The sequence below is a fragment of the Melopsittacus undulatus genome, chromosome 6 (assembly GCF_012275295.1).
Source record: "Melopsittacus undulatus isolate bMelUnd1 chromosome 6, bMelUnd1.mat.Z, whole genome shotgun sequence".
In the NCBI taxonomy this organism is placed as follows: domain Eukaryota; kingdom Metazoa; phylum Chordata; class Aves; order Psittaciformes; family Psittaculidae; genus Melopsittacus; species Melopsittacus undulatus.
The window spans coordinates 6968529-6996498 of record NC_047532.1 but is presented as its reverse complement, the minus strand read 5'-3'; the positions used below and the strand labels follow the sequence as shown (position 1 = coordinate 6996498).

Genomic DNA, 27970 nt, shown 5'->3' with positions numbered 1-27970 from the left:
TAGCATCATATGTAAGTCATTATACAAAGTGTGGTAAAGGCCCTCTCTCCTCCACAGATTTCTCCGCTACCACTAATCCCTACTTCTTACTGCATCACACTTCATGTCAACCAGAGTGTGCTAAAACACAGTGTCAATGACCAAACACAAGCTCAGTGACCAAAGAGATGTATCATTTCTTCAAGCAGCTTGTTTACAACAAAGAGCTGAGTAAAACAACACTTCTTTTTCCTCTCTTTTCTCCACAAAGGAATACACTATTGATGTTTTTTTCCGGCAATCCTGGAGAGATGAAAGGCTCAAGTTTGATGGTCCCATGAAAATACTTCCCTTGAACAACCTGCTGGCCAGTAAGATCTGGACTCCTGATACCTTCTTCCACAACGGGAAGAAATCTGTTGCTCATAACATGACAACACCCAACAAGCTGCTGCGCCTGGTGGACAACGGCACCCTCCTGTATACCATGAGGTAAGCTTGTATCTCCTGGGCCAGGGTCTTCTAGGTCCATATGCACATGCAGGCAAGAATGGGACCTCAGGGTCCCATCCTCAGGGTCCCTCCTGCATTACAGCAGGGTTTGTGCAGACTTCCACCGAATCTGTTAATGCACCTAAGTCTCATGCTGCTGCTTTGCTGGCTATCCTTGCTTCCTACCTACAAATCATCACTGATCCTCAACTTAAGCATGTTTTTACAGGTAGCTTTTTCCTTATTGTTCATGTTGATTTTCCTCTTTTATGTGATGAGGAAGAAGTGTTGGGATCTATAGTTTGTGGAGTTGGTGCACCACCCAGTTTATTTTTGTTCCTGAGCTCTGATGGGAAATGAAGTCAGGTTTCCAGTATTGGTAGGGGAACATTAGGATGGTAGAATATGTTATTCTCCAGTAGCTATATTTGTTCAGCATGTTACACCATTTGAAACATCTAATGAGACCAAGCTTGCTTGTTTGAACAATGTGTGTGTGTGTGTTTCCTGTTTCATGGAATCAAAAATCCAAATCTGTTTAATGAATGCACATCATTAGGAAAAGATCACTGAGCATTCAGTGGGAGCCCCGAACATGAGGTTGCCTTGCAACATGAGACCCCAGGCAGTGATACCTCCTGTGCAGCCCCACTGTGAGCTGCAGCAACTGGGGCATTCCTTCTAAAACATGAGTCACTTGGGGAGCCATGCTTGGGCAGTCATCTTCTCTAGATTTCTCACAAAGAGCCCTGGTACATACATCTACCACTAAGCTGCAATAGATGGAGAACATTAAGACATTAAGAGAAATGCCTTTGGGTTAATTGTATGTTTGTTCTGCAACTATTCAGACACTCCTGCATGCTTGTAAAGTCTTCATCCATGTAAATACTGTTTGCCACCTGGGGTTGATGCGCTGATTCGCCTTCCGAGGTAAATGGGCTTATAAATGAAACAACATTAGATGCACAAGAAAGGTACTGAGTTGGCTTTGGGAAGGTGCAAAGCTTTATTTTCCTAAATTATTTTCTCTGCCTTGATCTTCAGGCTGATCCTACTAATAACAGGCTTCATTATGGATTGAGTGTGCTGAGATGCTGCACTTTCACCTCTGTTTTTGGAGGACCAGGCAGAATTTCATCTCTTCATAGTTAAGCTGGCTGTGAATCTACATAGCATCAGCAAGTTTTGCAGCCTACATTGATAAACAGTGTTCTGCTTTTGTGCAGCAGTTCTCAAATATGAGCTAATCCTTCCAGTGCCCTGGGGGGTTAGGTCTCCACACATCAGTGATCTCACGTTACTGAGGCAGATGGGGTAAATGAAGGGAGAAGTCCAACTTGACCTTTGGGCTCGGTTCTGCTCCTGGCTCTCTGACCTGCATGTGGATGACTAACACTCCCCCATTTGTATCTTTGTCTGACTGTAAAGTATTTTAGGAGCTACTGGCATAAAACAGCAAAAAAAAGGACTCAATTTCAGGGCTTTCACATCATTTCACTTCTTTATTCAGCAAACAGCCATTAGCTTCAGCAAGCTTTGTGTGACTGAGAAAGAATTGCATTTACTTCTCCGCTTAGGACTGGGCAGGTGCCAGGACGGCAGCAGCATCACAAGCTCTTGGGAATGAGCTTCTTGAAGAAAATGGAGTCATGGATTTTTTAGATAAATGCAACTCATCCTTCAGATTCACTGTCCCCCACAGAAGGGGGGGGGATGAAGGAGAATCTGTGCTCCCTTTGCAGGTGCCCCTTAAATCTACTTCTAAAGCTTTATAAGAAATGAAAAGCCCACTCAGAGATACCCAAGGGTTGAGGACTGGATATGAGGCCTTTTGTCATGTATGGCACAGTACCAGGAGCTGTAGCGCATGGAGATCTGCTCCTTACCCAGCACAAGCTGCTGCTGTGCAGATGTGTGTGAAGATCCGAGCAGTATTGGACCATCCTGATGTATGGAGATGTGGCTAGGGGTCATCTGGAAAGCACTGCTCACTGCACACAACAGTGTGTTGGGGTAAAGCAAGGCTCCTCTGTGTTTACAGTTCAACACATCCAGGATATCTGTCCTGGTACATCTGATATTTGCCCTTCTCCCTGCTGCTGACGTAAATGCCTGCCCAGGATCACAAAGGGTCTTTTAATGGGGTGCAGAGAGGAAGAGGAAAGGGCACAGACTGCATCATGCAGGACTGTGCCTCAGGCTGAGGCTCAGAGACCACGTCCTACCTGGCTCTGCCACTCCTGGGCACTCATACCTCAGTTGTTAAGTGCTTTGAAACCTCCTCCCAGGAAAGGGCTGAGAGGAGACTCATGTTTTATGTCCAAGTGGCACATTTGCCATTCTCCCCCATGCCCAGGGACATCTCGTGTCCTTCTCAAGGGAAGGAGCAGGACCATGAAGCCAGTCTCAGCCCCACAGAGCTGACATCCAGAAAAGTGCAAAGCCCAAGGAGGCACAGTCTGTTCTGCTGACTAGGGAGTGAGTTTGGACTGCGCCAGATTTCCCCTGCATTGACAAGGCTGCCCAGGTGATGCTCTGCAGGCTCAGTCTAGCCTGGTACATTGCCATGCAGTTTGACTCCTGAGACACATCCTTCTCCTTTACCTTGTACCAGCCAATATCCTTGAGGGATCAGTTCTGCTGATGTGCAATTAGAGGCATGTCTCTTCCTATTTATCCTGCTGTGAAAGCCAACTTCTCTTAGTCAAGGCTTACATTTATAGATGAAGTTGCTCTGGTGGAACAGCAACTCTGACGCGTGCATCCAGCAGAATTACACCTGTGTGACAATATTTATAGCTCCCAGAGAGAGCCTCTTTATCACTGACCTGAGCTTCAAGGAGTCACACACCAGCTGTAGCTGAGCATCCAGAGATTTCCTTTAGTCACGGCAGGGATTGGTGCAACGTCATGGTGCAAGCATCTGATCCCTGGCTCGGGCATTGGCAGCTGGGTGACAAGATGGCCTTTGTGACCGCAGCACAAAATTACACTGCTCTATTCGCATCCTTCTGACTGCTGAGGAATGAACAGGATTACTGATCCCTCTGCCTCTTCCCTGCTGCTCCAGCTGCCTTAGAAGGCATGGGCAACATGGTGTTATCATCTAGCCCTGCCACTGCAGTCTTGTTTGTGGAGCTCAGACAAGACCCAAGTAGTTCACAAAAGCCCAGCTAGGGCATCAAAGATCTGGTGTCATACCTGAGTACAACAAACTGGGAACTGTGTGTGGGTTTATATAAGATACAGACAAAAACTCAGCTGCCACAGCAATCTCTGGATGTACTCTCTGGCTCCAATTGTGTGGGACACATAGATAATGTTCTGGTTCTTCCTGGCCTTGAAGCATATGGAAATAGTGAAAGGCTAATGCTATGCTGATGAGATTCCACTCTGTGAATCCAGGCTTTTAAGAGCTCTCCTGCTCTTCAGAGGCATGGTCAGAGTGGCATGTTGAGGATTGGTAGTTATTGTCAGAGCACTTCCAAGACAATATGTGCTCAAGTTATGCACTTGAAGGATGTTTTCTTTAACTGTCAGTCTGACACATTCAGCTGCATAGGCAAAGGCTTTGCCTCCAGAATCTGTATTGCTAAAGGCAACGTGAGCACTTGGGGAGGACGGTGGGTGAACCCCTGTGTGAGGCAGAGACAGAGCAGGAAGGAAAGCTGGGTAAAGGCACCCAGGACACACACAGTCCTTTTGGGGCTGTTGAACCTCAGATAACAAGTGCTATACCTACTGCAGCATGCTCAGGGCTTTGAGTTTCCCAGGCTGCGTTTTGAAATCACGGTTTCACAGTGTGTCTCCCAGCAAAGGCTTTGGGCTGTCGTTTTCAGTCTTTAACCCCAGGCAACTTGTGAGCAGTGTAAGCTGGAGCTTGCAGAGTTCTTCCACACGATGGAGGTACAACCATCATTCTCCTTTCTGTAAGAGAGCAGCTGGGACATCCCAGCGCTAGCTCTTCTGGGTAGGACGGACTGGCAGCTATTTGGCTGCATCCCACATCAGGTCTGATCCTAAACAACAGACCTAAGCAGACCAAAACTAAACTGCTAAACATGCAAACATATGAATAGGCAAGATGAAATTTGCACAGGCTTTTCCCTGTCTTACAGGTTCCAGAGTGGATCCAAAGGCAGAAATGCTCTGTGTTTCCAGACTTGCTTTTGTGCAGGCAGACTCCTGTAAGGAAGCTGTCTCGGGAGGGAGGAATCTTCAGAGATCACCTTATCTCACTGCATTTCTGCCATTATGGGCTGAAATCTCCAGGGACTGGGGGAGGATGCAAACTGAATTCAGTGCTTTCAGATCCAGCACAAGGATCCTAGAAGCAATTTGGCTTTCAAGCTCAAACCCCAGCAATTAAACCTAACCTAGATTCATACAGCCTAAACCATAAACACTATCTGGCCTGACTGGGGCTATTAATGAATCTCCTAGAGGAGAAGTCAGGACAAAACTCAAGCAATATCCCTGGCATAAACAAAGTTGGTTCTGCTGTGCAGGGTGCTGTCATGTTTCTGTACCACACAGACACCAAGGGATTATTACATTTGCGTCCCAGAAATTGGACTGAGACTCTCGCTCATCCTGCAGCACAACGCAGGTAACAACAGGGGCTCTAATGACACATCAAAGGCTTCGCTAAGCTCCTGGTAACCATGAGAACGAAGCTGAAGTGGTTTGTTGTACCGTCAGCCCTGGGAGAGGTATGTTTAGCCTGATTCACGCTTCTTGCCATTGTGTTGAGCAGTTCAAAGGACTTCCCGTGACTTAAAAGAGAAAAACACGGTTTCTCTCCTGGATGTTCCACTTTTGGTGCCATTGTGCCAGCACAAGGAGTTGGGGTTTGATTTCAAGAGAGTTCTACAGAAGTTATTGCTAGCGCCTGGGACAGATGAGCCAAAGGATACAACAGCTGGATTGTATGACTGCTGGTAGCTTGGCTATTTTGCACATGCTGTTTTAGGCTTTATAATGATGTTTCTGAGCTCAGATGCCTGGACCTGAACAGGTCATCTGAGCAATGAAACAAGCCTGTGTGGCTGTCTGGCTATAAAGCTCCCTTGCCCAGGGTAAGGAGCAAAGGTGAGAATTTCTGCAACAGGCTCTTTACCCCAGTGCTGCAGGGGCAGTGGCAATTGTCTGAAAGTGAGGTACATTCCTCTTGGTTTGACATTTTGGTGTTTCATTAGGCAAAGCATATGGGGCAGGAGGTGATGAGGAAGGCCACAGGGGTGGGGGGAACAGAAGGGTATATGGGTGCTCTCCTGAGTGGTGATTGATTCCACAGCTCTCTTAAATATCTACTAATCAGAGCCAGCACACTCTGGCATGCACAGGGGCAAAGCAGAGAGATTTCAGGCAAGGGAGAACACCTGGGAGGGGGAATGCATGTATTGCTTCCCCCTTTGGCTGGGAAGCCAGCTCCCTTCATGCGTTACCTGTTAACACGGTGACTTCTGGCTGGCTGAAGTTGCAGGGATTTCATGGGCCTGACTGACTTTGTTCCACAAGCCCAGTAGCACTGTGGCTCCCTGACTGAACAACCTGCCTGTCCTCAGCAGCTTCCAGACCACCAGTGCAATCCAGTGCAATCTTTCCCTCTGCTTTCCAGCATGGTCCATGAGACATCCCCTGGCCCCAGGCATTGATGAGCTCTTTGTGCATGGTGCATAAACAAACAGAAGACTTAGGCTTTGGCAGATACTCTGGTTGCACTGAGTGGATAAAGATGAACTCAGCCGGTAGGGTTGGGTTTATACACTGGGAAAGATTGCCAGATCTGTGTACCTGCTGGTCCTTCCAAAGGGTCTGCCTGGAGACCCAGAGGTGAGTGAGCACACTGAGGCCTTTGTCACCTTTGATGGACTCATGTCAAAGACACCGTGGCAGAAGGGCCAGGTGGAAGCCTCCACAGGAGTGTGTTTCTGATCATACCCTGTGTTTTGTCTTGTAGGCTGACGATTCATGCAGAGTGCCCCATGCACCTGGAGGACTTCCCAATGGATGTGCATGCTTGCCCACTGAAATTTGGGAGCTGTAAGTACCCTGATCAGCCTCTGCAAGGAGGTGGGTACAGAGCTAAAGAACAGTCTTTTGAATGGCTGGTGTTTTCCTGTATTTTGGTGGCAGTGTTACTAATTATTGCTAATGATAATGTGACAGGAATTTGTTTCTGGTATTTTCTACATGCAATTCCTGCCCTTGCTAGAAATGGGCAGCAGCAAATATGTTGTCAGTTCAGGCTCACAGGATATGTTGGACACCTCTGGTTTTGCTGTAAGTTTATTAGGGAAGTGGGAAAAGCAGCTTCCCATTGCCTCTGCCTTGGGTGGGCAGTGCTGCCAGCCTCAGCAGGACTGGAAAACTCATTGGAAAACTCAGAGATGCTTTCCCTTCATCACAAGGTGATCCTGGGAGGACAGGTTTGGGAAGATAGCAAAGTCTGCTGCTAGGTGTCCTGTCCAGCTTCCCCACACCACAACTGCCCATCTGGAGAGAGCCTGAAATCTCTGGTTGCTTTGGCTCCATGCTCCAATGGAGCTTACAAACCTCTGGCTCCTTTTCTGCCTGTCAAGCAGGCTGGTCTCAAGTAAACAGCCTGGAAACTCTGGGAATCTCAGTCCCAACACCCAAGGGTCCTGGTTTGCAGAAGGTTTGGAGGCTGCTGGTGAGTTGAAAGCAGTCCCAGCCTTGCAGGCTTGCAGCTGTTCCTCTGCTTGGGTTTCCCATACCCTGCCTGGAAACAAGTTCCCTTTTCTCTGCCGTATGCAAGTTAAATTTCTCTTGGTTTTGTTCCTAAAGTGAATGGGAACCAAATTCCAAGCCATTGGTTCACAATAAACTTCCCAGTCCCATTTTGCCTGGAGTTTCCTCCAGGTCCAATGAACTGAGCACCACTCCCACTCTATGTTATATGGAAGACTCACCCATCTCTGACTATAGAATTAGCCCCCAGCAGCAAGCTCCCTTTTGAACTCCAAGGAAACAGAGGAATTACAGCCTTTCTAAGCTGATACTTCCTTCCTGTAGCCATTTGGGAGTTTACTACGGAGCAAGTTGAAAGGTTTGATTGACATCAGAAGCAATCATCTTTATCATATGCATCTGCCCCTCTGCCTTATGACAAAATGCATCCATGGAACTGGATTACTCAGAAGTGCTAAAATAAAGTTATTTCTTAGGCAGCACCAAATTAAATGTAGAACTCATTGCCACAAGACATCACTAAGGCCAGTAAAATAGCAAGCCTTAGAGAAGAATGAATTATTAATATTAATTGACCTTGTGAGGAAGGATATAAAGTCTCATACCTCAGGCCTAAATTCTGGGATTATTACAAGACTTGCAGGAAGGCAGATTACTCCACATTTAATTGCTTATAATGTTTCTTGGTGAGCAAAAGAGATTAATGTACATATTTCTGCTACATGCCTTGGGGTTCTTCTGAGTTCTTACCGATTTGGCCTCTGAATGATGGGGGTTTTGACACAAACAGCTCAGAGAGCTGCCCCTGATTAACATTAGCATGGCTCTTTCTGAAGTACCCATCCACAGACCATCTGAGCTCACCTCTCCTGTGCTGGAGTAGGATTAAACTGGTATTTGCACCAAAAAGCCATTGGCAGCTGGAAGCTGCTCATTTGTAGAAAGCTTAGAGTGAGTCAGATTTGCAGGTAGAAGGACAATGCCAGGGCCAAATGCATGCTGTTCAAAGGGTAGACAAATTTGCCTCAGTGACCATCTTCCAGTGATCCCCACAAGCTGAATGTCTCATCAGTTGCCTTCTGTCCCTGTGCCACCATGGTAACCACCCACAGTGGGAAGGCAGAGAGCTGCAAGAGGAGTGAGGGCATCAGGTATTTCAGATGCAGCCCACCTGCATCATTCCTTGGGCACAGTGCAGTGAAGGCAATGGATTTACCTATCACATGCTCCCTAGAAGATGGATGTATGCAGCAAAGAACAACTGTTTCTAAGGCAGCCATAGGACATTTGTACAGCAGCTGTCTGAGACCAGGCTAGCAGGAGGTGTTGCTCAAGTTACCAGCTCCACTAAATGTCACAGAGCTGTCCTTGTTTGGGTTGGACTGGATTGCACTGGATTGCATTGCAAGAAAGGCACTGAGCTGAACCAAAACAGCTTCATGGAATTAAATATGTTCCCAGCACCCATTCCATGCCTCCATGACCCCAGACACACTGTCCCAGTTGACCAGATATGTAGACAACTGGGTTTTCAGAGATGATGGCAATGAAACTGTGGGCAGGTATCCTTCATAGACTGAGAGTGGTGGTGGGTGAATCCTTCTGCTAGAGCAGAAGGTGATGCCCATCAAGGAGGAAGAGCACTGCCAGAGCTGTACAAAGCTAAGCCTGAAGGAGGATGGAGGTCTCCAGAAGCATGCTGAGAGCTGGAAGGAGGGGTTGGAAAAGCAGAATGTTGCACACCGGATGAGAGGAGCCAGCCTGCATCAGAAGCACTTAGACAGTGGGCTGGCATGCTGAGAAACACTGGCTGATCATCAAAGCCACTCCCTTCCCTTTGCACAGCACCTGCTTAGTATTTAACAGGTTTGCCAGAACCTTCAGTGTGGGGATAACAGTAGTTGTTTTAAAAAGATCAGAGAAATCTGGTCGTCTCAGGACACAGTCTTCTACAAAGCAGATGAGACATTTCTGTAGTAGATCTGACCCATTGCTTGACCTGACCCCAGCCAAAGAATTCCTTAATGTCTAATAGGAGAAGCAGGTGGTAAAAATGAATGAAAACATTGGTTTAATGACCTTTGCTCTTGCCAGAAAAAGTGCAGAGTGGTTATGGACAGGAAGCTTGGGCATTATGGGGACAAGGAGCTCCTAGTAGAGCCTGGAGAGACTCAGTTTCTGGATACCACAGGACTGGCAAAGCCAAGAGCATGCAGGCACTGCTGGGAGAGCTGTGAGGACAAGCAGGGGTTTGGTCACAACAGCTTGTGAAGGTGATGGTGATGGTGTGAGTTAGAGAGGTGTTTGCATATGGGGAGTTGGGCAGGTGGGGTAGAGAGGAGAACTCGCAGGCTCCTGGAAGGATGCCCTGGCCCCAAGCCCAGTGCTACCCTAAGCAGCAGTTCCAGCAGCACTCTCCTGCTGTCTCTTTTGTGATGTGTGGACAGGCTTTCTCAGTCCTGCCCTCCCTCACTGCTTGGTGGCTTGGCCTGGAGGCTGGAAAACACAGGGTCATGCAGGGGAAAAAGCATCCTGGTGGGAGGGCATGCCACTTCCATAGCTGTGGGGTTGCAGGGGGGTTGCTTCTGAGTGAGGGTAGAGATTTGTAACTTTAACCTAAAATTCAACCCCATTTGTGTTTAGGTTTTCTCACCAGCTGCTGCAGGATCCCTGGCACGGCAGAGCTGTGGCTGTCCTGCTGCCCCAGCAGCCTGCTGGTCTGGACACCTTCCTATCTTGTCTCTGCTTGGAGCCAGCCCTTGCAGTCAGCATGACAAGGGGACAGCGTGTCTTTCAGCAGCCATGCTCTGCCCCTTCTTCCAGCTCCCATCCGGAAACCCAAGTTCCCTTTTGCTCGTTTGCTTTAACGGTTGCTGAACAGCCCTGGTTTCTGGCCATGCTTGGCTGTACTCAGCCATGTGGCTCAGGAATGCACAGCAGGGACTAATCTGGCTACAGGCTAATTTTGGTGTATTTTAGGTCAGCAGAAGCACAAACCTCATTCTTCATTCTCCTCCGTAGATGCCTACACAAAGACAGAGGTGATCTACACCTGGACACTGGGGAAGGATAAATCAGTGGAGGTAGCGAAGGGTGGATCTCGCCTGAACCAGTACGACCTGCTGGGCCACGTTGTTGGGACGGAGATGGTTCGATCCAGCACAGGTACTTGTGGGACCATAATGCAATGAGCACACCAGGACCCATAGCCTTTGAATGCCACGATTTGGCATTATTACAGAGGCAGTACCTGTGGGCAGTGAGCACCAAAGTATTTCTCAACCCACATCTTCTAGAGAATATGGCTTGGGGACATCTGGAGCAGTCACTAAGAGACAGTAAAGGGTTTAGCTTTTACAAAGAGCCTTATTGCCCATACCCTCTAGAAAACTGATTGCAAGTACCTAAGAATGATGTGGTGTGTGGAAAACCTGCCCACCTTGCCCAGCTGGTTCTCGGTACTGCAGGTTCATTTGTCTTGAATCCCATTCCAGTCCTTCGGGAGAGCATTGCGGGCAGAGGAGGTGTATGCAACATAATATTCAGTGGGATTTTCACCACATCTGCTCACACAAATGTTATCATAGCTAAGAAAAGATTATCCCAAACTAATTTTTTCTCCGATTAATGACCAATATTAATCATCCTTCTCTCCCATCTGCTGCTCCTCCCTTCCCCTGTGAATCCAGGTACCGACAGCCTCTGTTACCTCATGTGTGTCTCTCATTTTTCTTCTTTTATTTTCTTTCATTTTTCCCTCTGTATGCATCAGTAGTTCTTTCATTTGAGGATATTTCCTCCCCGGTGCATGTGATTTTAATAGTGTTTGTCTGTAATAACTCATAGCATCTCCCTCGGGGAAACGTGAGGAGTCCAGGGAACTAAATGTCATAATATCCGGCCGATCTCCCTACTTAAATTGTAGTAAAATGTGCAGATGAATAACCTGAAGTGGCAAGAAGGCTGCTAAAGTCTCCTGTGTGTAATGATTTAGCAGAACCACGCTCACAACAAAAAGGCACAATAATCCAGTGGAATATCCAGAGCTTTGAGTGGAGGAATAGGGCACTGAAGGGAAACAAGGATGGCTGCTTCTTTGATTTGCAGCCCAGACCTTTAATAACAGAGCTTGCCCTGATTTCTGAGATAGTTACAGTTGGGAAAGGTAGAATATTGTCAGAATTGTCAGAGAAAACAATCCATTGCTCTGGAATTCTACTGAAGAACTGTTAGGATCTCTCTAGGCTTAAGGGCTCTTACCCTGGGCTGGATCAGAAAAGGGATGGGAACTGGGTTGGGAGAGGCGTCTTGTGCCAGGGATAAAACAGTGAAGGCCTCTTGCCATGTTCTTTATTGGTATTGATTTGCCTTTGTCCCATAACCATTTTGTAGTGAATTAAAGTCCCCAGAGAAGTGTTTTGAAAGGACAAAAGCTGTGTGGTAGTCACTAAGGTACCCTGGGGCACACACCTGGTGTGTAAGCAGGATGAGCGGAGTCAGTGCCAACAGCATGCTGCAGCATCCATCCTTCCTTTGCACTGCTGTTAGGGTGGCCTGCAGTACCATAAGATACCAGGGCATGTCAACCAGGAGCAGGACACACATGCTGACATTTCATCTATGAACTTGCCGGTTTGTTCAGGATGGATCTTTGATGGTTTAGAGATGGATTGGTGGCCAGCTGGCCCCATCCTGGAAAGCACCAGTGGCTCAGCATCTCTAACTGGCTGTCTCTGCAGGGGAGTACGTCGTCATGACCACACACTTCCACCTCAAGAGGAAGATCGGGTACTTTGTGATCCAGACCTACCTACCCTGCATTATGACGGTCATCCTGTCCCAGGTCTCCTTCTGGCTTAACAGGGAGTCTGTCCCTGCCCGAACGGTTTTTGGTGAGTCCAGGAGCATGGGGCACACTCAGGTTGGAGAGAAAGGCACCACAAATGATGACAAATACAGCAAGCAGCAGAGCTGGTCTTCTCCAGGCCTTGGCCAGCACCAGTGAAACTGCTGCCATGTCCCAGAATAGCTCTCAGTGTCTTCCCAGTGCCCCTGCTTCCACTGAATCACTGCAAAAAATACTCTTGTCCATGTTTCTGCTACAAGCCAAGCCATAAATATTAACAGTAATCAAGGTATTGATCATCTAATTATACGCAATTGTCTGTGTCTGCTTATCTATATTGGCTTCTGAGTTGAAGAGAGGATAGATTCATGGGGAGGCATTTAAAGCTCTACTTCTAAAATTGCTATCATGCCCCTGGTCAGAGCTCCACATAACAAGTTCCTGGTCTGAGGCAGTAGAACTGCTTAGTAAATATATTGTTATTATTTCCTGCTGCTGGTTTCAGATCTTCTCTCCAAGGCAAAGTGTCAGGCTGGCACTGCTCATACATTAATAGCTTTTACAAACATTTAATAACAGAATTGCTTCATGCTTTCCTGCCAAGACCTTTCTCTCAGGATCTGCACACACACGGTCACAGACCAGCTGTGATGCTGTAGGTTTGTGTTTCCTAGAAATAACATTGCCCAGCAGATACCACTTAACAGAGATTATATTGAACAAAAATCACCAGGCAGAGAGGGGAGATATGGTACCACCTGCTTCTGGTTCTGGATACAGCAGAAAGTGGTGCAGCCTCAAAGATCATGAGGCATTTTCTTTGTAGCAAGGGTCATGATAGAAGTATCCCCCCAAACCCACAAGGCTACAGTCTTCCTTTTCTGGACCCTCTCCACAAGACCTTGTTCCCGTGCTGTGGACTGGAATGTGATGCGTAGAGGGTCACGGGTGGCTCTGCACCCTCCTAAATGAACTCGAAGGGAATCATTATGGGTTTTGTGTTTAGTGGGGCTTGTGAAATTCAGGTCATGAACAAGCTCTATAATTTACAGTTGATCCCAGCTTCTCCTGTTAACACCAGATTGCTTTCCCTTCCCTGGTGAGGCAAATCCCACAGCAATCCTAGGGAGCTAGGCGGTTAGTATGACCAAGCTGGTATGCATGATGCAGAATGCAAGAGCCGCATTGAACAGTAATAGCAGTGAAGAAGAGAGTGTACAACCCCTTAGCACCTACTTTTTGGTGTTTTCATCCAACAGAATGGAAAAGAGGGAAAGTCAAAGAGAAATCACATGGAAAATAGGACCAGCTCAGACATACAGGGAGTCATTGATGAACTTTCTTCACTTACCTATCTGTGAATCACTTGCAACTAAATCCCACAGACTGTACACCGGAGCCCATGTCTGTCCATGCCCCCAGTGGGCTCTTACATCTGCATTGGTTCTGGAGTATCCTCCACTCCCAACAGTGGGGGAGAGCCCTTCTCTGGGGGTACTTGATTCCCTCCTATGTTTGTCTGAGATTAGACAGGTTTCCTCAAGCAGCAGCTCAGGTTGAGCAATGGCTGAAAAATTCAAACCTACCTTTGTGAAAAATGTCTACTCCCAAATTGCTTTGCTTTCCTATTAAGAGAATAATGAGAACTCCAATTGTTTATTCCTGGGTTTTTGCCTCTCGGAAAGTATTGTCAACAATGTTATTGAAACTCTTCAATTACCAGGAGTATGGCTTAAGGGAAGTGAAAATTAGTCAATATTTTTATAATGTTTTTAATGCATTTTTAATTGAAAAGCACATTATTGAGGAAAATGGATAGCAATGGTTGCTTGCTTTAATGAAAAAAGCTTTAAAAGGCATTTTGCAACAGATCATCTTTTAAAGATAAATCATTGTGACACTGGGAGCTTGGGCTACTAGTGGGGTTGTGCTGGCAGGACCCCTGATCCAGGTGTTCATCTATGCAGATCAAGAGACACTCTTTCCACAGTGTTAAGAGAACCACATTGGATGTGTGGCCAGGTTCTGGTCCTCCATGAGGTTCCAGCCATCTAGCTGTTATTGTATTATATATTAGTCTATGAATTGCATCACAGTGCTGAGTAAGGCTCCCTAAATTACAAGGAGAATATGGGCCACACGGCTTATCCTTTAACTCCTAAATCTACATGATGGAAATGCCAACTGTGTGGTTTAAGAAGAAACTGGGTGGGCACAAGTGCATGGTCTCACACCATCTTTGTCTCCTGCTGTGTTTCCATAGGCGTCACCACTGTCCTCACCATGACCACACTAAGCATCAGCGCAAGAAACTCGTTACCTAAAGTGGCGTACGCGACGGCCATGGACTGGTTCATAGCCGTCTGTTATGCCTTTGTGTTTTCTGCGCTGATCGAATTTGCCACTGTCAACTACTTCACCAAGCGCAGCTGGGCTTGGGATGGCAAGAAGGTGCTGGAGGCCCAAGAGATGAAGGTCAGTCCTGTGGCCAAGGGGAGAAGGGGATGGTGAAGAAACGCTGCATGAGAGAACTGCGCCGGGGCCAGTAGTGTGTAACATGCAGCACCAAAGCTATTCCGGAGGCTGGATGCTACTTACTGGGGTCCCCAGCTCAGGTCTCAACTGGAGCGGTTCTTGAGGGAGGAGGGGCTTGGAGGACTGTTTGCTATGCTTAGCTGGAGGAAAGCATCCAGGCATGACTGCCCACTTTGCCCTTTGTCCTTCTGCATGGCTGTTTGCCAGTGGAAACATGAATGTGTGCATGCATTGGTCTTGCTCTGCTGGTGTTCTTCTCCCTTCAACCCATAAATGCCCCGCTCCATGTTGCTGGCATGCCACACAAACCCCAGTATGCCACTCCTCACCAATGGAGATGTTTCCACTCTGCTGTGTCCCCTGTAGCTGGTATCCCTGACTGTAGGTCTCTTCTGACACGGGCAAGCATGGTGCAGTGATGGGGAGGTCTAATGCTCGTGCTGTTGCCCACATCTGCTGCTTTGTAAGCTCGGGCAAAGAGGGTGGGTGGGAAGCAAGCAATCAGAAACAGCAACTGGCAGTAAATTAGTGCTTGGCATCACCCACGTTTCCCTTCTCACTTGGGATAAGCCTTTTTGGCAGCTTCCTTCCTGACAGCCACTGCTACCCCTGCTCATGCACCCTCCTTCCTAAGGGATCAAGTCTCGGCTGCACAGAGAAATCGCTTACTGTAGCATGCTCTTCCTTGTTTATATTTATTGAATCAATTTGAAAATCAGCTTTGCCCTTGTTCCTGGTTCTGGAGCCTTCATATTTTTCTCCTTTGCATTTTAATGTGTTGTTTAAAATTGTGGTGGGGCTGCATGCAAATACCTGGCAGAATTGCAGTAACTTTTGAGAAGACGACAACCGACTGGTCATCTCTCTGGTATGGAGGTCAAAGCAGGAGAACAGAGGCCTTATGGAGAACCACAGCCATCACAGGGTGCTGAACGTCTCTCTTGTGTTTCCTGGACTCTCTATCTGTTTGCTTTTGCAGCCGTTGTCTGAGAAACAGACTCATGGCTAAAGGCTCCAGAGGAGGCCAGTTGATGGTCTTCCACTTCGATTAGGAACAATAACACTAATCTGGCCTCTAGAGATGAGAAAAGCCTTTCCCAGGTCATTGGCATGAGTGAAGAAACAAAACAGGTCTTCAAAGCAACCATGTTACTTTCAGGGATTGGCAAATCAGCAAAAAGTCAGGATTCACACAGGTTTGGGCAATTATGTGAACTGGGCACAGCTGGAAAAGCAGCAAAGGCTCAAAAGCTTCAGTTTGTCACAGAAGCAGTGCGCTCCTTAATTTATTCAATGACCCAGCACTGCAAGGCTAATAGTGCTGAAGCAATAGGATAAGAGCATGCAGAATGTTTGCTCACATGGTGATCAAACAAGAAAACAAAGCAGGACCAGAAATGTTTCAGAGGGGATGTTCCCTGTGAGTTTGCTGCAATTGGTGTCAGGCTGGAGAATCAGGAAGGACTCCGAATTCATGGATGCTTTTTCAAGCTAACCCTGATCTTCACCTTAGAAGGCTAACCCACTCCCAGTCTCTGAAGCTCAGATTGCTCCTTGAAGAGTGGTGGGATTTCAGGGAGCTTGGGAATATGATGTGTCACCATATTTGCTTTTCATCTTTATTCAATTGAACATTTCCAAGCAATGAAATTGCTATGCAATGAAGATGCCTCATTGGCTCAGTTTCAGCCTTTAATTAGCTCTTCTTGAAGCAATTGACAAGCCAGGTGGTTGAAACCACAAAAGAAAGAGGAGGCAGAAGAATAACTATTGGCATTTTAAAGTGTTTGTACGAGGAGTAGAACTATCAGTGACAAACCTAGGCTGAGCCCTGGTCTCTGGAAAGCCTTCCTTGCAGCCAAAAAGAATGTTCTTCACTGGTGTGATGGGATCCTCACTCCAGGTTTGATTGTTTCCTTACATGAACATGGAAAAAAAATAAATCAATAAGCATCAGCCCTTCCCTCACCTCAACTGTAGGTACCAGCAGTGCTTCCCATCCCTTTGGAGAGAAATCACTGCCTTGCAAAAGCTGCTGGTTTCTACAGGTACCTCTAGTGTGTTCACTCTCTCAGGCTGGTTCCATTCTTTCCTTCTCCCCTTCAGCCAACCCACTGATTGAGGTGGAATGGAGCATTTTTTCAGGTAGAATCTAACATGATGGGCTGATCTTGATCAGTCACTGATCTCTGCAGCATAAATGATCATGATGATGTTCTGGCTATAGCTACAGCTGGGTTCTGGGAGCTACTGAAAGGCAGGCAGATGTCACCATAGATGTCGCCAAAACCTCCCACTAGCTCACACTCCGATGAGATTTTACTGATGTTTCTTGGACCCAGAGATTTTCCAAGCCTTTCCTGCCTGCCATCAGTAATCGCTAATTGTGGATGAAGGATTTCCTCTCTCTTTGTGCAGCAGAATGCTGCAACCAATCTGATGGTGCAGATCAAACTGGGGAGAGGTTTCTGGATCCAATGTGGAAAACCTGTTAGTAAAGATGGTATTTTTATAAACATCATCAGGAGGAAGGTGGGAGATGGGAGTAGCTGGGGGAGAGTGAGAGGCCAAAGGCTTTGAAAGGTGAGTGTTTCAGTAGCCAGCAAAGCTCCTTATCTCTAATATCCTCACAATATCCTGTTAAAAAGATCCACATTAGGACAGAAGGGCTGGGTCTGAACAGTGAGATCCATCCCAACCATCTCAACCATAGGGAGCCAACGTGGTCACTTCCTGCGTGGCTGTAAGAGTGAGAATCCAGAGAGCCAACTATTAACATCGTGACTTCAACACTGGGAAACTCATGAAGTCTGCAAGGACAACAATTACCAGGGAATTCCCTGCAAAGTGTCTGTTCCTCAGGATGGAAGATGCTTTGGATCTTTGGAAGATGCTTACTTAAATCCGCCTGCAACGCCATGTCTATGCATAAAATCTGCTTTAGCTCTGTATCTGTGTTTGTATGACATTGCCCTAAATCCTGGGTGGCAAGAAGCAACAAAAGCAATCAAGTAGCTGCAGTCAGATACATGAAAACATTAGATGGAGGAATAGTCCTGGATCTTTATCCTTTTCATCCTTAAGACAATAATCCTGTAGTGCATGGCAAGAAGACTAGGTCCAGGCTATTCATGTGCTTTTCATGTCGTTTTGCTGAGAGAAAGTCACCACAAAGCATCCTTCAAATGCTTCTGTAGATATTACCATAGGGACCTTCTTTCTTCTATTTTGGAAGTGACAGACATGTTCACCATTTGCACTAGGTGCCTTTTCCACTGACTAAAGCCTAACTTTTTGTCCAACCCACCCTTCAGCAATTACAAAGTTTGCCCTTGATCTAGAGGATAATTCTTCTTCCTTATTTGTTTCTTCCCTATTGTGGCATATTTAATTCAATCCCGTTTGACAACAGAGACAAACTAGAACCAACCTTGACAGGCCACCATTTTCAACCAGTTTGAAGCCTTACAGACTCATGTGGTGGTTCAGGTTCATCTCTATTTTTCTGCCTCACTATAGTAAATATGCCTTGGTTGGCACTTTCCCTTGATGACCATGCTCTGAAGCCCATATATTCTTTCTCCTACTGCAACTGCATCAACCTGTAGCCCTCTATAGCACTATAAGTGATTCATGTTCTCAGCATTTTCACTAGAGTCCGTGTATCAACATTTCACCTTCTTTCTCTCAACACTATTTGTGTGACATGTTGGGCTGATTACTGACTCTGTCCAACCTCTCAGTCTTTGTATGGTGATCCAGGGAGCATAAGATCACTGGGCTCAGTCCCACATAATCTGAATGGAGAGATGGGAGGGATGAGTGATGCCAGAGGTTACACCATCAGCTGACAGCAACCTGGCATTGATAGAGGCTGTTTGTTAATGCAAGATTGCATTGTTTGGAGCCTTTGGCTCTGCTCAGGGTACAGGCATCACAGTGTAAAACACTTTGCTGCTGTTCTCTGATAGGATCAAGTCTCTGGCACACTGCAGAGGGGAACTTTGGCTGGCATGAGGAAGGAGTGACATGTTTGCTGGAACAGCAACTGCAGTTGCTGGGCTTTGAATTATAGGATTCAAGTATGTCAGAAACTAGAGCTGTTTGGAGGTCATTAAAGTGCCTTTTCTCAGAGTGGTAAGTAGTAGATACCTTGCATTTCTAAAGTACTGCACATATTAGTGATGGTGACCTTCAGTGGCCTGTCAGAGGAATAATGGTTCCATCCCAAATTTCTTGTCAAGGAGCAGTGCAGAGAACTAATTCTCCAGCAGATCATAGGCAGAACCCATAGTTCCCCTAATTTAGAGGTTCAGTTATTAGCTCCCCAATAGAGAGGCTTGAAGACAAGAATATTTAACAAAAATGTCATTTATTTGCAGTATGTGTGTTGTGGGAGAACTTGTCAGACTGCAAGATCCAGGGTGTTCCCTGGATCTCTATTGAGAGCATTGATCTCTAGACCAGCTTTTCCCTCAGGAGAGCAGTGCAGGGACAGCTTTGTGCAGCAATTCAGTTTCCCTGTGCCCAAACTGGGCAATAAACACAGGAATTGCTTTGCAACATCGATGTTTTAAATAGGACGAGTCTTCAAAGCAAATGTGGGGTTTCCTGCTGTTCCTCCACTCTTCCCTTCTGTTTCAATAAGACATGGCACTCCTCACAGATGAAGGTGCAGGGGGAAGGCTGGGGGCTACTTCTCAGCTGACAGCAATGAGCACATTTTGCTCTGTTTGATTGTCAAAATCTTGCCTGAAACACTTATTTGTAAAGCACAGCCCAGTAAACTTCAGGCTGAACCCATTTCTCCTGACATCTCAGGGGCAGAGCACATCCAGAGCACACACACGTGCCTTGGTGTAGGAGTGAGTGCTCTGGTTGTATCCCAAAGTCTTCCCAGGCTCCCAGCTCTGACAAGGGCAGATGACTCCATAGGCAGGTGGAGAAAAGGCCCTGGCTGTAGGCTCCCAAGCCTCTGCACTACCTGAACAGCTTGATCTGAGGTCCAGAGAAGCCCAGGTTGATGCTTGAGGGCTCTGGATCACACTAATAGGAGCAGCAGCCTGCTATCATCACACACAGCATTCATATTCGTCTGAATTTACTCTGTTTCAGCCTACTGTTTCCTAATGCCTTTGATCAGGCAAGACAGATCCACTTTCCACGCTCTGGGGCAGAAAAGCTAGCCAGGTTGAAAATGCCATGTCACTTGTAGTAATCGTATTCCTGTAACAAGGAACATGGCTGATTAATACTAAAATAATCACAGAGCACTTCAGATTGCATTCTAGAACAACAATCTTTTTCATTTCATTACTGATTATCAATTGCTTTATTACCTCCCGTAGCTGTGGTAATAACTAATCATACTTAAGCATATTTAAATATTTTATAAGGTGAAACCTCTTTAGCCCTTTATTTGCTTCTTGTCAGCTCTTCAGCAGGAAAAGTTCACCTGCTGTGCAGGGGGTACAAGTTAACGTGTCTCTAATGATTGCAGAAATCAGTCACTCTGTTAATCATCAAAGATCATAACACCCGCTCCCATAAAAGACCATGAATATGGTCTGATCAGTGGCTTAGTCTGGTCTGCAGGCTGAAGATATTTAGACCTCTTTCTAACAGCAAGTTAATTTCTGTAATTGCTGGCATTATTACAGGGCTGCAGGCCTGGTTATGATATTATTGGAGAGGGGTTCAAAGATTGCACACAAGTCTGGTTTGAGTGTCCCTCTGAAAATCACTGTAGAAAATTCATTTCCTAAGGTAACTGGAGATATCCATTGTGGGCACATGAAAAATGGAAGTACCAAATGAAAGCTAAAGCCCTTGGAGTATCTCTGCAGAGCAGGCTGGGCAGATCTGTCCCAGTAGCTCCACAGTGTTGCTGCCTGCTACCTAATCCAGACTTGGGTGGGGAGATGGACAGGTCCTGCTGGCTGCACACTCTTCCATTCTCCTGATGATCACTTTGTATGCGATTCCCTCACACATACATTCAAGACCATGCCAAGTACCCCTGGGAAGTGCCTGCATGACTCTTACCTTGTGTCTCAGTTGCTTTTGAATAAAAAATGAGATCCAAAGTCACACCTTGTTCTGAGCTTAGGTATTTGATTCTCACCATGAGTCATTACTGTGTCTCACAATGGCTCTTGGTGTAATTACAGTGGACACCTCTATGGAGTACCTGAGTGCTAGGATGAGTAGGGTGCCTGGTGGCTGCTTAACAACAGATTTCATTCAATGAGCTTCTCCCAGTGGACCTGGATTGCTTTATATGATATGGTGTGAAATCACCTATCATGATTGCCTATCTTCATCTTCCTGACTACTTATCTTTGTTAACATCTGAACTGTCTTCTGCACCTTCCATCATCCTTCAGTACATCATGTCTGACATGTGACATTTGCTATGCAAGCTCTCCCTTCAGCATGGACAGCATGGCTGTCCCTGGAGCCCTGTGGGAGGTGTGCGCTTATCTCCTTTGATTTACAGCAACCCCTAGATACAAAGACAAGATGAAAGGCTTCCCTCTGCCCTGTAGTACTGTGTTGAGCAATCCTGAAATCCAGGGCTAGTGCAAATGCCTTCCATCTGTTCTGTATCTTACTTGGGTAGGTCATAAGGTGCTCTAAAGAGTCCCAGAGGCATTTTGGACTTCATGATATTCAATTGTGAAGTATTCCTGGGAGGTATTCAGGGCACTGAGGCAGTGTATTATATGACCTTGTAATATGGTGCAAAATATTGCAATGCTGTCACCCAGATTCTTAAAGCCACTGGATTTCTGCAACAAAACCTCCAAGATCTATAATCTTCTGTGATGCCTCCTCCTCTCACCTGGCCCAGGAAGCAGCCAGCAAAGCAGAAAATTAAGCTCTTCCCTCAGGATGGCCAGACAAGGTGCTGTTCTTTGCTAAAGACTACATTCCTGCATTGTCTCTCCACGGCTGAAGCTTACATGCAGCAGAAAACATTGCCCAGCTGAGAGAGAATACAAGGATTCTATATAGTTCAAGCCTGCATTCACTTGTACTGACCTGGCAATACACAAAATGTACCTGGCAGCACTCTGCCAGTCAAGGAGTGACCCATCTGGGGCAGCTACTACTCAAATGCAGCTGCACACAGTTTTTTATACCACTGCTCTGACGTAAGGGGCTGCAAGGAGGCAACAAACCCAATTACGTGGCTTCAGTTATTTGGCTTGCAGCAGGACATAGCTGCCAGGCCAGGACCTCTTTGCTGTGTGCTGGGCTTACATGGAGTAGCTGGTCCATCGTAGTCCAGCACATCTGTATGCTGCAGCAGCCCTCAAGTGGCAGATGTCATGGATTTTGGCCATCTTCTCACCACATCTTCCCTCCCCTCCACAATGCCGCCTTCTTGGTGTCTTGCTCCTCGCACCCTTTTCCATCTCCTCATCTGGACAAGCAGGTAAATTCAGAGGACAAAATGTTCTCCATGCAGTTCTACAGTCACTTCATCTCTATTATGTTTTTTCTTCCACTTACCCTAGAAAAAAGAGCCAGTGGCACTAGCGAAGAAAACCAACAACACCTACAACATTGTTGGCACCACATATGCCCTCAACATTGCCAAGGACCCTGGCCTGCCCACCATCTCCAAGAGTGCTGGTGCCACTGCTACTGCCACCAACGTACCCCCCAAGATGCCCCGCACAGAGGAGAAGCTCCCAGAGAGTAAGAAGACATACAACAGCGTCAGCAAGGTAGACAAGATGTCCCGCATCGTCTTTCCAGTCCTCTTTGCCATCTTCAATTTAGTCTACTGGGCCACGTATGTAAACCGGGAGTCAGCTATTAAGGGAATGATCCCCAAACAATAAAACCGGTCACACAAACCTTCCATCAGTGAGCACCATCCAGGCAGGAATTCTCCAGGGCTTTCTTCTTTCCTGTTTTGCTTAATTATTATTGTTTATTTGATATTATTATTATTATTATTCCTATTAGATTGTTCTTTTATAATGTAAACAAAACTGTGATTTTCATTTCATCCCCTCTTATGCTTTAATTTCCTTTTACTTTGTCTCTAATGATGAAAGGAAAAAAAAAAGGATCATAACAAGTTGTGCCTCTAACATCATGAGTCTGATGTCCCCCATCTGCCCGAGTCACCCCGTGCTTCCCTCTCCCTGCCTCCATCTCCTGTCATTCCCACAGTCTGCATGCCATTACCGTTCCACATTCCACTCTGCTGGGGTCTGCTGCCATGATCCACTCCCTTCTTTCTCTTCTGTGATGGACTGCCCTAGCAATGTGGATGCTCGTGGTGGCCTGGGCTCAGGGATGTGGAGGCCTCCAGCACCAGTCAGATCTTCAGTGCTTGGTGCTTTGTGCTCAGTGGTATTCCCTGGGCTGTGGATGAAGGTGAGCAGTGCAGCAGAGGCCAGCTTGTAGCCCAACACTGGTGGTGAACCCACCACTGCTGTGGTCTGTGGAACCATTGCAGGGGTGGAACAGGGTGGCCACATCTTGTAGGTATCTGCAGGGCTTCTTCCTCTGTGTTCACCCAACCCAGCTGCTGGTTTCCTCCATGTCTCCCCCAGGCAAAAGCAGGTGAGAAAGGTCTTGTCTGTCTGCCACCCTGCACTCTTGGGGCAATTCATGTTAGAGAGGGTGATGGTTTCTACCAGAGAAATAGTTTTTTCTAGGGTCAGTCAGGAATTGAAGACAGGAGCCTTGGAGGAGATAGTGGCTGTAAGGTTACATGCATTCAGCATCAGGACTGGAAACCATAGAGCTCATGTTCAGATAGGTTTAGATTGCTTTCTCTTCTCCCCATCCACTTACCCTTTCTGACATCTCCTCTCTCCCCCAGCACCTTCTTCCAGCTCCCTATTCATCTTCGTTTGGCTACTCAGCAGTCTCCATTAATATCTCACTGCTCACGGGCCGATGTAGTCAGAGAAGCCCCTACCTCTCAGGTAAGGCACACTGACAAGAGGAGCACAGCCTGGGCAGGTCCAGCTCATGGTGCATCCCTGCTCCAGTGCATTAGAGCAGCAGCGATGCTGGTTCCTGTGGGACACTCCAGGGGCCACTCTGCCAGCTCTGAGGATGACTTAGGGGACGGCTGCTCCCCAAGCACCTCCCTGATCCCATTGAACCTTGCTGAGCATCCTCAGCACCCATGGAGAACAGCAGAAGGGGCTTTTTGAAACAGCAGGGTGATACTGCTGTCCCAGAGAGCCATGTGAGCCAGGTGCCATCCCACAAAGCCATTGAGGTAACAACCAATCCTTAACTGTTCCAAGGAAAGCTCTCCAGTGCCTTGGAGAGAGGCTTTTTCTCCTTTCCTGGCCACCATAGTCAAGGACCCAAAACAATGGTTGTCCCCTTCTCAGCTGCAGCACAAGATGGTGGTATCCAAGCCATTTGTCTTCCCTCCCTGGTGCCCAGACCCATGGACACACTGTCCTGCTACAAGGAAGGACATCCTGTGCCTGGTAAGTTCTCTTTCCCAGCCCATGGGGAGCACTGATCCTGTCCGCAGCACTGCTCCCAGGATGGGATGCATCCCCTTTCTTCTGAACCTCCCTCTTACCCTCTGGCTGAGCTGCCCCTGCATGTTTTGGGTGCACACAGCCAGGCCAAGGTGATGCCTTCATCACCCTAAAGGTGATGTCTTCAGCATTGCTTTGAGCTGCTGTGCCAAGCTTAGTTTCCCCCTGCCCATGCAGGAGCAGGGCTGAGCACAAGGCATAGGATTTGCCCCAGCTGGGATATCCATGGGGACAATAGGACAGATCAGGGAAGGCCAGGGGTCTTTATCCTGCAGTATGGGTGGCATTGGTGCATGTCCTGCCTGTCCCTTACCAAACTTGCTAGTTCAACAACAGTGCAGTCACTCCCCCTGCCTACAGCAGCAATAGGAGCAGAGCTCAGAGACATTTATCTCAGCCCTCAGTGCATTTGGTCCACACCAGCAGGAAGCATTAGGCATGCCCCTCAAGCTGAACTGGTTCTCTCCCTATCCTCCCCCATAACATCAACACCCCAAAACATTCCGACAGTGCCTTTCATCCCTGAGGGCTCCATGCTGGGTGGCAAGGAGAGGAAAGCTTGGGAGCTCTCCCCTTTGCACCCAGCACCAAGTTGGAGGAGCAGAGGGAGAGTTCACCATCCCCAGCCCTTCTGCTGGGCAAGGGGGACGTCCCTGCTGCTTTGCACCCCATGGCACTGGCCTGCTGCTGCTGCAGCCACTGTGTTCTGACAGCCTGGCCTCCCCAGCAGAGCCCACTGTGTCCCCAGACCCCTCACCACCGAGATCCCTGTGCTCCCTCCACACCAGCTCCATCCCCTTTAGCAGTGAGTGTCATTGTGCTGCCCTTCTGCTCCTTGGGCTTTCCATTGGGAAGTGCCACACTGACCGGCCGTGAGTCTGTTTTGGAAACTACTCGGGTGTCATTTTCTTAAATAAGGTAGATGGAGCGTATCTCATAAAACATTCATGTCTCTATAACACTCAGGCCTAAGTGAATGCAATAGAGACACTTAAAAAGCAAACCGAACACAATAAAACTGTAACAAAGAGTATATTGTGTTTACAAACAGTAATACATCAAAGGCAAGTTCAAATACAGGATCAGTGACTCTGCTGACTTGAGTTGCCCCTGGTGCACAGGTGCTCTCCTGCTAGCCTGGGCATCCCCCAAAGTCCCCTTCACCCCAAAGGCCACATCCTACCATGCATCACCTGCTACATGTTCCTGGTCTCTTGGTGCCAGCTTCACAGAGCTCTTCATGAAGTCAGGTCTTACCATTGCTCCTCAGCAGCCGCTGCCTTTGTGCCGCAGGGTGATGCTCAAGGTGCTGGGGCTGGATCTCTCTGTGGTGCTGGGCACAGCTTCAGGACAGCATCTGAGCTTCCTCCCTCTTGTGGGTGATCCGATCTGTCATGGTGCATCTCCTGCCTGTATCTTCCCCCAGTCTTTCCCTCCCTGTGATACCAAGGCTGTTGTCCCTCCCCAGGACACATCCCATCAATCTGTCTTGCTGGTGACACCCTTCTGCTGGCTCATCTTTGCTCTTCCTGACTCCGAAAACTTTGCTCTCTGCCTGATAAAAGGCTGCCTTCCTGGATCTGCGTTAACACGCCTTGAAAGCCAAGTCTATTCCCACCAAAGCCTGGCACTAGCTCCGGATCTTTTTGCCAGCTGGAAGCAGAAATACCAGCATCCTTTGGTTAAAGACAACAAACCAAACAGGATTTGTAGTTTGGCTCCCAAGCAGGGAAGCATTTTGAGAAGATGGTTATAAATAAGTGGTTTAACATCTCCTGCCAGCAGACATCACACAGAAGATAATGTTCTTTTTTTTATGAATCTGTCAGCGGCTCAAATTGGGACATTTCCTTCCCAGCTAACACGAGGCTGCTGATGGAGGAGGCTTCCTCTAAGAGCACAGCAAAGCTAAACTAGTACCAGTCACTGGGGTTCTCTGCTTGCTGTGATAGTGTCTAAGGGCTCTGTTCTTATGATTAGCCATGTATAGGAATAGATCTGTATGTGGCATTGATAGTCTAATCCATCCTTGTGCAGAGCGTGAGCACTTCCTTTCGCTGTGAACCTTAATACTTCAGTACTCCTTGTCTTCTGGCAAGGTCCAAAGCCTCCTTGACTTGATGAGAGTCTCCCAGATAGGAATTACAAGTCTTTGAGAGTGATTAAAGTGACCTGTTTGGTCTGTGCTCCTGTTCTGTAGCTTGCACCTCCTGGGACAAACACTGCAGCCCAAGCCTGCAGTGGCATTCCTCCTGACCATATCAGAGGGACATTTGGCGCTTGAAGCTTGCCCATCCTCTCCTCTGACAACACAAATGGGCAAAGCCCTGGGGAGGTGAGGGCTGGTTTGGCAGTAGAGGCAGCAGATGGTCCCTGCAAGTGCCATGTCAGTGTTGTGACATTTCTGTGGGGTGACATGCAAGGGAGAGGGGAGATGTGGTCCCTTGGTGCCACCCATTCCAAAGGGCTGATGGAGTTACCCCCATATAACATCTCAAGAACTTCTTGAACATCATCCAGCAGGACTGACACACTCAATACAGCTTCCCGGTTCTCCTCTGTGCACTAAACTCAACATAAGCAAACCTGGCTTTGCATTCCCTAGGTTTTACAGGCAAGTGCTGTGGCCAACACACCTCACCTGCATCTTGATCTCTGTGAGCTCGGGGGCACTGGCAGGGCTCTACTTCGTTCATTTGCTGTAGGACAACCCCTGTGCAAGCAGCCCCCATGCTTGCTGTTCCCAGACACATGCTGTGCGTGCAAACGAGGTCACAACCAGCCTGTTTCTGCAAATCTATCCTATAGGCACAGGGTGCATTCTTTCCTCATGCACTGCCTCGAGTTCTTCTGTCCGTATCTTGGATTTCTTTCAGCCATGCCCTGGGGAGGATGATAGGGCTGCATCACATAGCAGGAAGGGATTTCTCTTGCTCCAGATCACTTTGCATGGGAAGATCCTTTGCTTCTCTTCTGGTGGAGACCTTCAGGAACCTGGAGCTGTTGTGTCTCCCAGAGGGTGCTGCAGAAGCACCTCTTAGCAGCTGCTGAAGGAACAGAGCAGTTAAACACACACTGCTGTTAAAGGAAGGATCATGGTCAAACACGAGAGGCTATTGAGGACAGCTACTGTGGTCTCCCAGCTTGCCATGGCATGCCATGGGCAGGAGAGGACCGGGCAGTCTCAATGGGCTCACATGAGGGACATGATAGTACCCCTCCTACCACATGCTTGGATGGTGGAGAGCCAGTGTGGGTCTGTGGGACTGGGTTTTGCACCACGCAGCATCAGGCCAGCCCTTACCCCAAACCCTCTCCCACAGACAGTATGCTTCTGGGGCCACACTAACCCACACGATCAAATATCCATGTGGCTATTGCATACTGGAGAGAAACACCATTTCCCTGGCTCCCTGGTGGCTGCTGGGGCTGGGGAGGGCTCAGCCAGGGTGAGAGGCACATTCATGAGAATCTAAATGCTCTATTAATGTCAAAGCAGGGAGAAAAAAACCCTCAAACAATTCACCAATCCTCTCTCCATATCAAGCTAAACTGCTCCTGAAGGCATTTCTGGCAAGAGGCCACAGCACAGATGAGATTGATGGCTTCCAGGTATAAATATTTACTGTTTGACCTTGTTATTGTGCAGTCAGCCAAAGGTTTTTACATATATATATGCGCGTGTGTGTATATTTATGCTCACAACCTCTTTGTATCTAAAAGTCAAACCTCTTTCTCTTTGAAGGAGAAAATGGCCACTTTCAATTGTTTTACTTCCCTCTCATTGTCTTTGTTAAATCTTCTGGAAGGATGTGCATCCCTCTCTGCTGGTCCTCAGATGGCTTTGAGAGGCACAGGGAACAAAGGA

General features: G+C 47.5%; 1 protein-coding gene across 2 annotated transcripts in view; it reads left to right on the top strand.

Moving 5' to 3' along the window:
- GABRA3 (gamma-aminobutyric acid type A receptor subunit alpha3) overlaps positions 1 to 24656 on the top strand; it is a 65879-nt gene extending 41223 nt beyond the window's left edge. The window contains exons 5-11 of one of the 2 annotated variants that reach the window (XM_034064290.1): positions 251 to 471; positions 6437 to 6519; positions 10210 to 10353; positions 11928 to 12080; positions 14298 to 14509; positions 22093 to 22305; positions 23944 to 24656. In XM_034064290.1, the coding sequence (XP_033920181.1) occupies positions 251 to 471; positions 6437 to 6519; positions 10210 to 10353; positions 11928 to 12080; positions 14298 to 14509; positions 22093 to 22305; positions 23944 to 24198 (1281 nt within the window). In that variant the 3' untranslated portion in view covers positions 24199 to 24656. Of the gene's footprint in view, positions 1 to 250; positions 472 to 6436; positions 6520 to 10209; positions 10354 to 11927; positions 12081 to 14297; positions 14510 to 22092; positions 22662 to 23943 lie in introns of those variants that run through there. The other variant, XM_034064291.1, reaches the window with a different exon arrangement.
- Positions 24657 to 27970: the final 3314 nt, after the last annotated feature.